The 12,246-nt window shown below is 32.8% G+C and overlaps 1 protein-coding gene across 2 annotated transcripts in view; it reads right to left on the reverse strand.

The window, feature by feature from the left end:
• TMEM38B (transmembrane protein 38B) overlaps nt 1-12,246 on the reverse strand; it is a 52,908-nt gene that overhangs the window by 24,567 nt on the left and 16,095 nt on the right. For both annotated transcript variants that reach the window (XM_031961383.1, XM_031961387.1), the window contains exon 2: nt 9,801-9,957. In XM_031961383.1, coding sequence (XP_031817243.1) covers nt 9,801-9,957 — 157 coding nt within the window. The remainder of the gene's footprint in view (nt 1-9,800; nt 9,958-12,246) is intronic.

The following is a 12,246-nucleotide window of genomic DNA, read 5'->3' on the forward strand; positions in this document are numbered from 1 at the left end:
AAAATAGGAAAGAAAATATGGACCATAGACAATGATCACTAATGAATATTTATGCAAAAATGTTTAATAAATCTCCAGCAAAAAGACTACAATAATACAACAATAATATAAATCAAATCTGGATTTACAACAAGACTACAAGGACTCTTCAAGATTAGGAAAATTATTAAAAACAACAAAAAATTCAAATCACATGATTCTATCAACAGATACAAAAAAGTCTTTGACAAAGTATAATTCTCACACATGTTTGGAAAAAAAATCTTTGAAACATAACTACAAAAAGGTTAAATGTTTAAAAAAAAAAATCTCTTAAACCAAAACACAGCATTAATTAGAATGAGAACTACTCAAAATATTCTCAAATGGCCATACTCCCAATTATTATTTGACATAATTCTAGAGATACTAGTAAGAACAATAAGACAAGAGAAATAAATTAAAAGTATAAAGAGTGTCAAAGAAAACAAAATCATCCTTCTACAAAAAGGTCATCATGTTTTACTTTGAAAACTCCAGAGAATTAATAAAGAAATTGAGACAATAATGTGGCTTCTGCAAAGCAACAAGAATACAAAATAAATTAAAAAATAAATCACCAAAATATTGTTAAGTACCTATTATTTTCCAAGTAGTCTTCAAGGTGGTAAAAATAAAAAGTCTCAGCCCTCAAGGAGTTCCCAATATATTGGAGGACAAGGCATGTACATAAATAACAAGCTATAGCCACTTAGGCAAGTCACTTAAATTCTTTGGGCTTCCATTTTCTCAACTTTCTAATGAAAGGGTTAAAACAGATGTCCAGTGAGGACTCTTTCAACTCTAGATTTATGATTACAAGATGTTCCAAGATATGTTTCCAGTCTAGATCTGTGATTTTATTAGTTAAGAAACTCTCAATACTCCATCCACCTATGCAAATCAACAACTACTCTGCAACTAAAAAGTCTTAAAGAGTAATCTTAGAAACTGAAAGACTAGAAGATTCTGAGACGGCAGAAAAAAGACAAGAAATCATATGACTCTCCCAAATTCTCTGACAAATAATTTAAAATAATGTTTTAGACTTGAGTGGATGTCCATCAGTTGGAGAATGGCTGAATAAATTGTGGTATATGAATATTATGGAATATTACTGTTCTGTAAGAAATGACCAGCAGGATTGATTTCAGAAAGGCCTGGAGAGACTTACATGAACTGATGCTGAGTGAAACGAGCAGGGCCAAGAGATCATTATATACTTCAACAATACTATATGATGACCAGTTCTGATGGACCTGGCCATCTTCAGCAATGAGATGAACCAAATCAGTTCCAACAGAGCAGTAATGAACTGAACCAGCTACGCCCAGTGAAAGAATTCTGGGAGATAACTAAAAACCATTACATTGAATTCCCAATCCCTATATTTATGCCCACCCTGCATTTTTGATTTCCTTCACAGGCTAATTGTACAATATTTCAGAGTCTGATTCTTTTTATACAGCAAAGTAACCGTTTGGTCATGTATACTTATTATGTATCTAATTTATATTTTAATATATTTAACATCTACTGGTCATCCTGCCATCTGGGGGAGGGGGTGGAGGGTAAAAGGGGAAAAATTGGAACAAGAGGTTTGGCAATTGTCAATGCTGTAAAGTTACCCATACATGTAACCTGTAAATAAAAGGCTATTAAATTAAAAAAAAAAAAATGTTTTAGAGTGGCAGAAATAACTAAAAGTCTGAGTAAAGCAGTTGTACAGCCTAAGACAACTTGGGAAGGCTTTAGGAAAAAATTTGACCTGGAATGGATGGTCTGGCCTAACTAAAGTGAAAATACCTCCAGGCAGATAACCTCCATATCAAAAAACAACAAATCCTGGGGTTAACTGCGTTGTAGAAGGTATTTCGCAAGACTGGCCAACCTAGCCAGACTATGGCTGTGGATGAAGAGAAGCAAGCACAAGCTGATGAGTGGTTGCAGAAGGACAAAGGCCCTGCTGGCTGGTGATTTACAAGAGAGGAAAGACCTTGCAGGCACTGAACCACAAGGAATAAGAAAGTTTTAAAATGTTGTTTGTGCCTCATTCTCAGAGAGGACCATGATATCAGGGAGATGATGTCAAAGTGAAGTGGATTTATATGAGAGTGACTATGAAGTCACCAGCCTCACTTTCTCCTCCAGAGCCACCTGGGTGCAATGGCAAGACATAGATCAGGATTTCTGACCAAAACAGAATCAAATGCTATTTTATATTCACTCAGCGCCAGGGAAGATCCAAAGACCAAGTAGAGCTTGGCTTGGAATCTATCAGTGGTCAATCAATGACAGTCAGAATAATTTAGGTTTAATGCATGGTCCTAGCTGGTAAACCCCCAAAATAACCTGAGAAGTTTCAATGACCAAAATTTACATTCCTTTGGTTACATTATTGTAAGTAAGGGTATGCAACCTAGATAGACAGAAGGAAGGGTAAAAAGGAGGACCTGGCATCACTCATATATCAAATGCCTAGTTTTACAGAACATTTGAAGAACTAAAATAAATCTAACCAAAAAATAAAAAAGAAAGAAGTCAAGGAGATGAATAGAATCTTAATTAAACTAGATATGACAGGTACCTGGAGAGAACTGAATAGGACTAGAAAGGAATGAAATCTTTTTCAGTAGTACATGGCACCATATAAACTTGATAAGGACTATGCCTAAGTATGAAGGGGTAGGTAGATTCTCCTATAGCCCCCACAGCCATGAATCATAAACACTTGAAGGAACTGCAAATCAGCCTTTACTGACGCAGATGTTGCTTGTGAATTGGGAATGAAATAAATCAGAAGCAAGAGGGAAGAGGAGAAAGGAGAGAGGCCAGAGAATGCATCTGCCTCTCAGTGTCCTTGTATCGTTATCATCCACTCACATGAAGAAATCTATTCTGCTGGTCAGAATTAGATCCCCAGCAGCCACTAGCAGGTTGCTCCCATAACATAAACTGACACATAAAACCTTTATAATTAAATGCAGATTATATATATGGAATTAATATATGTATCCTTTTCAGATTATAATGCAATAAAAATAATATTTAATAAGGGACACATTAAAACACAGATTAAAAATTAATTGGAGACTAAATCATTTAATCTTAAAGAATAAGTGGAAAAAAAGAAAAAAGAATAAGTGAGTTAAACAACAAATCATAGAAATAATAATAATTTTATTAAAGAGAATGGTAATGAGACAATATGCCAAACCTATGGGAAGCAACATAAGCAGTAATCAGAGGAAAAGTTATATTGCTAAATACTTACATCAGTAAAATAGAAGAAAAAATAAATCAACAAATTGGGCATGCAATTTTTTAAAAAATAGAAAAAAACAAATTAAAAATCATTTTGGAAATTCTGAAAATTAAAGGTGAGATTAATAAAATTGAATGTAAGAAGTGAGGCAGTCCCTACTACCCACTACGGACTTTTCATTTTAATTAGAGATGACAACACATATAAAAGATAGCTTCAGGATGGATAAAATGGCCCAGTCATCCTCAGAGCTCAGCAACAAGGAAGATCACAATGATCAGGGATCTTAAAGGAATAACAGCACAGGAGTTATTATTACACCCAGTATATTGTGAGTCCTTCAAGGGCAGATTTTGCCCTCTTTGTATCCCCAATGCATTATGCAGTGCCTAACATACGGTTGGCATTTAATAAATGTTTGCTGATGTTAGTAAAGCCTGATAAACAAGAAGAATAATAACAAGGGATACAGTAAAAACTCAATAGTGTCTAGGATGCCACAGCAAGATAAAAGAGGAGGAATGTTAATACCTAGACATATCATTTTGTCATTCTGATGGGAGAAGAAACTGGAGGCAGGGAACCCAATTAGGAGTCTGCTGCAATAACTAGATGAGAAGTGCTAGGGACTGCACTATAAGTGGGGGATTTAGAGGTGAGAAGACATGGCCATGTGAGTGGAGAGAAGGTGAACTATGGTGGCTAAATTGAAAAGATTGGTCAAAATTGGTTTTGTGGAATGAGGCAAAGGTAAGGATTCAAGAATGATTTCAAATCTAGAAATCTAAAAGTAGCTTAGAAGGAGCAAAATTTTGGGAAAGACAATGAGTTCTGCTTTGGACATACTTATTTTGAGATTTCTATGAACTCTGCCTATTGAATATCCAATAAGCATAGATGTTGGTCTAATGAGGCATGATTATCCAGCTTTGGAAGTCATCTGCATAGAGATGAAAAGTGAGGTAACCATGAGAGAGTAAATATGAAAAAAAAAAAAGTAAAGAGGACTAAGGTCAGAGACTTGGGGTATACTATTGGAGGTCAGAGATGAATGATGCTCTATCAAAGAAGACTGAGAGATCAGACAGGTTGGAAGAGAGGAGCAAGTGCAAGAGGGAGAAGAGGCACAAAACTAAGAGACATGGATTGTAAAAACCCAATATCCAGGAAAAGAGAGGAGACCACAACATAAAATGCTGTAGCTAGATCAAGGATAGGGACCAACATCATCAGATCTGACAAAAATAAATAAATTTGGAAAAAAGACATTGTTCTGGCATTCTATCCACCAAGGTATACAAGATTTATAAGGAAACAATTATAATTATTATTTAGTTAAAGAATGACTTAAATGAAATGTCACCATTCCTGATTGGTCTGTAACAATACAATAAAAATCAGGTTGCTATCTAAATTAATGTAGAAATTTAATGTTAAACCAAACAACTACAGCTACTGTATGGAAGTAAAATAATAATAAAATAAGATTCATTTGGAGGGAAAATAAGGTCTAGAGTATTAAAGGAAATCATTTTTTAACATAGGAATGAAGGTCAATAGCACTTCTAGACCTCAAATTAATATATTTTAAAGCAGTAATCATTAAAATTATTAGGCACTAGTTAAAAAAAAACAGAAAATAGAGATTAGTGGAACATAGTAAGTAAAAGCAAGAATCAGAAGGGAAAAAAAAAAAAACATACTCAACCCAAATACATACTCTGCTGCAATGACACTGACCTCCTGGCTATTCCATAAACAAAACTATACCTCTTGACTCTGAGTATTTTCACTGGCTATCCCCCAAAACTGAAAAAGCTGTCCTGTTCAGCTTCTTCTCTTGACCTCCTTAACTTCTTTTAAATCCTTTCTTTTACAGAAGGCCTTTTCCATTTCCTCTTAACTAGAATGTCTTTTTTCTGTTGATTACTTTCTATTGATTCTGTATGTAGCTTACTTTGTATATACTTGTTTGCATGTTGCTATCTCTCCATTACATTTGTAAGCTCCATGAGGGCAGGAACGGTCTTTTGCTTCTTTTTGTATCCTCAGTGTTTATAACACTGCCTGGTATATAGTATGCACTGAAAAATTTATTGATTATCTCATTGGTAACAGTAGAATAATAGAGAGAACACTGTTTCTGAAGTCAAAAGATAAGAATTCAATCCTTTCTTAGTCTTTTATTTACCCATGTCACTCTGAACAAGGCATACTCTCCTTGGACAACAGTTTCCTCATCTGTAGAATAAATAAGTTGGACTAGATGATTTTTGAGGTCCTATTTCAGTAAAGATCTATGATCCTATGATCATTAATTCAGTTTTCTTTTTTTCCCCTCAGTTTTCAATAAACCTCAAAATATAAACTATGAGGAGAAGAATTCTCTATTTGACAAGAACTATTCAGAAAGTTGGTAAACAGTATGGCAGAAATTTAACTTTAGATCAACATCTTACACCATATAACATAATAAAAATCAAATCAATGACTTGAATGAAAATGCAATAAATATAAAAGATTAAAGTATTTTAAAAATCAAAGAGAATGAGACCAGGTACTTTTCACAATTATGAATAGAAGCAGAATTCTTACCTAAATAAGAGATATGGAAAGTCACACAAGATTTTTTAATAATGTTATAAACTTACCCAACTCTTCCAGAAAGTAATGTGGAATATGCTTTTAAAATAATGATTAAAATATGCAAACTCTTTGATACACTCCCAGACATTTAGCTCACATTTTATGATGGCAAAGAATTAGAAACTCAAATAATTATTATGCCATAAGAAATTACAAATCAGATAAATTCAGAGAAACTTGGAAAATATATGAATTAATGAAGAAGGAAAGTGAGAGAACCAAAGCAATTTACAAAATGATCCCAAAAATGTAAAGAAAAACAATTTTGAAAGACTACAGTACTTTTATCAATGCAATCATGACTTTGGAAGACTAATAATGAATCAAGCATGCCACTCTCTTTGGTAAAGTGGTAAATAACTAAAATGAGACATACGTTTTTAGACATAGCCAATGTGGTGAGCTTTTTATTTAACTATACTATTTGTTGTATGGAATACTTCCACTGAAGGGAAGAGGTTTAAGGAGGGAATTTCTACTGGGTAGTGATAAAGATCAAAAAAGGAAAAAAAGAGGGTCAATAAAACATTTTTTTAAAAATAAAAAAAAGTTCAGAAAGAAAACACATACAAACATGGCAATTTTCTTACTATCATGCTAAATTTAATATATACTTTAAAAAAAACTATGTAACCAAAGTTTAAGGTTCCATATACAAACTTCTTTTTTGTTCTTTATATACAGAATTGTTCAAATTTGCTGATCATTAGGTTCCTAATATATATATATATATATATATATATATATATATATATATATAATTTTTTTTTTAAATTATAAATATGAAGAATTTAGAGAAGTATTTGAAAGGATTGAAACTCATACAGAGTACAAAAAACAAGAATTGGAAAACAAAATGCAACAGAAAGAACCAAAAAAGAAACAATACTATATGATATTCAAGTTTGGTCCTATGGAAGAACTGAGAAAATATACTGCTCCTTCCCTCCCTTAGCATCAAAGTTGGGAGACTCCGCATATAAGATTTAACACATGCTGGCAGGGACAGTTGATGAGTTGGTTAATTTTGTTGAACTGCCTTTTTTTTCTTTTTAGATCTTTGTTAAAAGGAATAGTTCATAGTTAGGAAAGCGGAAGGAGAGGACATCTCTGGGAATGAATGTTACATAAAAATAAATGACATTCATTAAAACCATTTAGTACTGGCTAAGAAATAGAGTAGTTGACTAGTAGAATAGGTTAGGTTCACAAGACACAATAGTCTCCAACTATAGTAATCTAGTGTTTGATAAACCCAGCTTCTGGTATAAGAACCTACTATCTGACAAAAATTGCTGGGAAAATGGGAAAGGAGTATGGCAGAAACTAGGCACTGACCAATACCTAACACCAATACCTAATACCAAGATAAGGTCAAAATGGCTCCATGATTTATACATAAAGAGTGATACTAAGGGAAAAAAGAGTAATAATATAAGCAAATTAGGAGAACAAAGGATAATCTACCTCGCAGACAGAGAAGGAAAGAATTTATGGCCAAAGACAAACTATATAGTATATTATGAAATACAAAATGGATAATTTTGTTTATGTTAAATTAAAAAGTTTTTGTACAAACAAAACCAATGCAGTCAAGATTAGAAGGGAAGCAGAAAACTGGTTCTGATAAAGGCCTCATTTCTAAAATACATAGATAACTGACTCAAATATAAGAATACAAGAATACAAATATAAGAATACAATCTCTAATTGATAAATGGTCAAAGGCTATAAACACAATTTTCAGATGAAGAAATTAAAATGATTTCTTGTCATATGAAAAAATGCTCTAAATCACTATTGATCAGAGAAATGCAAATTAAGGTAACTGAAGTATCATTACATACCTCTCAGCTTGGTTAAGAATACAGGAAAAGATGAGGAATGTTAGAAGGGATGTGGGAAACTGGGACACTGATACATTGTTGGTGGAATTGTGAATACATCCAGTCATTCTGGAGAACGATTTGGAACTATGCTCAAAGCACTATCAATCTGTGCATACCCCTTGATACAGCAATGTCAATACTGAGCCTGTATCCCAAAGAGATCATAAAGGAAGGAAAGGGACCCACATGTACAAAAATGTTTGTAGGAGCCCTTCTGTAATGGCAAGAAAGTGGAAACTGAATGGATTCCCATCAGTTGGGGAATGGCTGAATAAATTATGATATATGAATGTTGTGGAATATTATTGTTGTATAAAAAACCATCAGCAGGATGATTTCAGAGAGGCCTGGAGAAATTTACATGAAGTCATGCTAAGTGACATTGCATACACAACAAGAAGATTGTGCAATGATCAATTCTGATGGACGGGGCTCTTTTCAACAATGAGATGATTCAGGTTTATCAATGGGCCAATGTACAGAGTGAATGTGGATCACAACATAGTTTTTTTGCATTTTTTGTTGTTTGCTTTTTTTCCTTTCTCTTTTTTATCTTTTTCATCTGATTTTTCTTGTGCAGCATGACAAATGTAGAAATATTTATACAAGAATTGCACATGTTTAACATATATTGTATTACTTCCAGTCTAGAGGAGTGGGGGAAAGGGAGGGAGAAAAATTTTTAACACAAGATTTTGCAAAGGCCAATGTTGAAAACTATCTTTGCACATATTTTGCAAATTAAAAAATATAAAAGCAAATGACATTGAAAAAATACTTTATAAAAGATTTTTACAAGAAGACTTAAGCAGAAGAAAGACAATAAAGTAGAATGAATACAGGAGACTCTGCAACCCCTTCTATGATACAAAGATGCTACTTCACACTCAGATTCCCCCATATTAACACAAATATTCTGTTGGCAATGTCTGTGGCTGTAAATCATGATAAACACTTCAAGTCCCAAGAAATCAAAATGGACATTAACTAAAAGGGCAATGGAGTGGGATGCATGGCAAATATGAACATAATGCTCATGATTTTATGCAGGAAATTATGTAAAATTATACAAACATATGATTAGAAAAGGCGTTTTGATCATGTAATGTAATTCTGTGATAATGGATAAATATCTTAAGTATTCTTCTCATAACCATAAAATGTTAAAAGGCCACAAATCCTTCTTCCTATTAGATGTTATTTCCATGGCGGGGGGGGGGGGGGGGGGGGTTAAGACATAAACAAAAGTGGCAGAGGATGAGGCAGAGTAAATGGGTTAGTTATTACCTACAAAATTGAAAGATATATATATAGGTATCAGTGAGATCCAAAACCCAAAAGTATACTATAACTAAAAGCTGAGTAGTTCTACTTAAGCAGATAATTAATCTCACTCAGGGTTGGGTACTCATACTGTCTGAACATATCTGAAAAAATATTTCTTCTTGGCTGTTCCTGTTAAGATTTACTAATAAATATAGGCATGCACAACCTGTCACCATTGGGTTTGAATGTAGTAGAAGTAAAACAATCTTACACATAAACAGCCAGCCAGCCAGCCAATTTTATGTAATTTTATGATTGTATATCAGATTTTGATTTAATAGATATATTATTGGTCTGGGCAATATTATATGGAGTATCTTTGCTTTAAGTAATGAGACACCTAATGGGATTATTTAAACATTCAATTACAGAATCAATGAGAATGATCAATAAAATAAGAATTAATTCTAATGCAGCTTAATATGTTTTAACATAATGATTATCCATTTGAATAAATTTGTAAAGTGTTCCATAGGAAAATTAAATGAACACAGACTTCAGACTGACAAAAATCACTCCATGACGTAACTAGTGAAATTCTTAATTATCATTTTTATGATGCTTATGGGATTTTCCAAATTTGAAATGCTTTCAATACAAGAGAAGTTCTGAAAACATTTTTAAGAATGTTAGACTGTACTATAGCTGCTACTTACCAGATTGAAGAAGCCAATAAGACATTAGTGTTATTTTCAAGGAATTTTGTTGGAGCCTCTCCAAGTAGGAAAGATGACAAAATTCCCCCTCCAAAGCAGTGCAGCATAGCACTAAACCAGCTTGCTAAAGGATTCTGCCATGCTACTGAAATAGCTCCTGAAATGAAAAATCAGAAAGGTGGTCTCAGATAAATAACAAAATGTTAATAATCTGTAGTTTTTAAATATTCAGAAACTTTCATTCATAGGTAGTAATAAGGTTAAATATATACATTTCACAAATATTATATTGATTAAAATGTGATCTCAATTATAGCTGTCTGGGAAAATTATATAACATTTTGTTCTCTATTAGAGATATTAGTAACTACAATTCCAAAAAACTCACACTATAATTCACATTTTTCTTTAATACAGAGAATATATTCTTCCAATTCTATCAATAATTATTCTTGAATGCCTACTCCTAGGCTAACAATTAATGAGGTAGGCTATTTCATTGCCACTCCACAAAAGCCAATTTCAGTGCCTCTTAGTACTGAGGTTCTCAAGGGGTGCCAAAAAAGACAGGCTCAAGTACAGATTGCCATCCCTAGAAAGGTCTTATAAACTGTGTTGTTAAGCAAAAGACTGAATCAGTTTTTCAAGTACTGACCTATTTAAATACAGAAAAGCATATCACTATGAGGCTGGCCCCTTAAATTCATTGGCAGTCCACAAAAGAAAGACAACTAAATATGAAGTGCCTGAAGCTTTTGCAGCCCTCTTTCATTGGAGGGGGCAGGGGAGGGGATATAGGCAGAGTGGTGGCAATGAGGGCAGAGTGCTAACAATCATGAAGTTTCTAGATGGTTTATAACTGTCATTGGAACTCTAAATAGGAGATATTTGTCCAATAAACTAAAGTGGACATACCACTGGAGGAAATGAATTTTATTACTTTTTAACTTTTTCACCATAAACAAAAACCAAAGACAAAACCAAGGGCAAAACAGAAGTAAGAGTGATTCACAGGTTCTTTTTCAAAAGATAAAAGAATCCCAATTCTTTTAAACTTGCTAGTATCTTAGTTTCCTCACAAACATATTTAATCAGATTATATTTACTCTATTTTATATTTATATATATATATGTATATACACATGTAATTCCTCCAAAAAATCACTCATAAGACATTTGGTGATCTGATATTTACACTGCTCATAAGAATTAGCCAAAATAAAGGGAAAATTGCAGTTTATGCACCAAAACGTGTTTAACTAAAGGAAAAGAATGTCCAGAAAGGATTAACAAGAACCTCTGAATTAAATTTAATTCAAATATTCAATAACTCTAGTGCAAAGTTAAAAATAGATGAAAATTAAAAGATAACATTTCTCAAAAGAATTACAAACTATAAGCTATATCATGTAAAAGACTGTTCCAAGTTACTAATGAAAAACAAAACAACTTAAGATTTCACCTTAAACCCAGCCAAATAGCAAAGATGACAAAAAATGGAAACATTCAATGTTTAAGAACTGTACAAAAGTAGCACACTGCTGCTACAGCAAAAAAATCTGAAAAAAAATTGAAATTATCCTAAGAAACTGACTGCCACAGCCATATACCCCCCCCACCCACTGACCTAGAGATTCCACTGCTTGGCATATGCCCCAAGAAAATGAAAAGATGCCATTATACCAAAATATTTACAAGCAGCAATTTTTATCATAGCAAAGAAATAAAAACTAAGTTAATGTCCGTGGATTGGGAAATCTGAATGTAACAAGAATATTACTGTGGCATTAGAAATGATTAATAAAAATAATATAGAGAATATGAAATAATTATTGAGAAAAATGTTAAGAACTGATGAAAGTGAAGTAAAAAGAGCTAGGAAAATATACATAAAAACTATAATGATATAAATGGAAAGAACAAAAAAAGAAACAACATAATTTAAGATTAAGCTTATTCCCCAAGAAAAAATATAAAGATGAACTTTCTCCCACCTTTAAAGAAGTGGGGGATTAACATACTATGTGAGAGAAGGGGAGAAGGAGAAGGACTATCTATTTATCTATTATGTATATGTATATGTGTATAGATAGTTCTATATGCAATAGGACTTGGTTGATATGTTTAAGGTTTGTTTTTTACTGAACTGTGCTTTTTCTTTGTTAGGAGGGATGTGGGGGAGGAGGGATGTATTTGAAATGAAGATAACAAAAACAAAAGATAGCAGTCATTTGAAAATAGAAAAATGTTTATAGGTAGGTTTGTTTTGGTATAGTTTCTCAAAATGTGGTCTTACTGATGATAGTACTTGTAATTATTTTTCAGCCACTAATTTTGTTGTTCATAAAGCAATAGCAGATCACCACATTTCATATCAATAAAATGTAAAGATCATAGATGTAAAATTATAAGGAAACTTATGGACCATCCAGTCCTAAGTTCTCAT

The sequence above is a fragment of the Sarcophilus harrisii genome, chromosome 1, assembly GCF_902635505.1.
Source record: "Sarcophilus harrisii chromosome 1, mSarHar1.11, whole genome shotgun sequence".
In the NCBI taxonomy this organism is placed as follows: domain Eukaryota; kingdom Metazoa; phylum Chordata; class Mammalia; order Dasyuromorphia; family Dasyuridae; genus Sarcophilus; species Sarcophilus harrisii.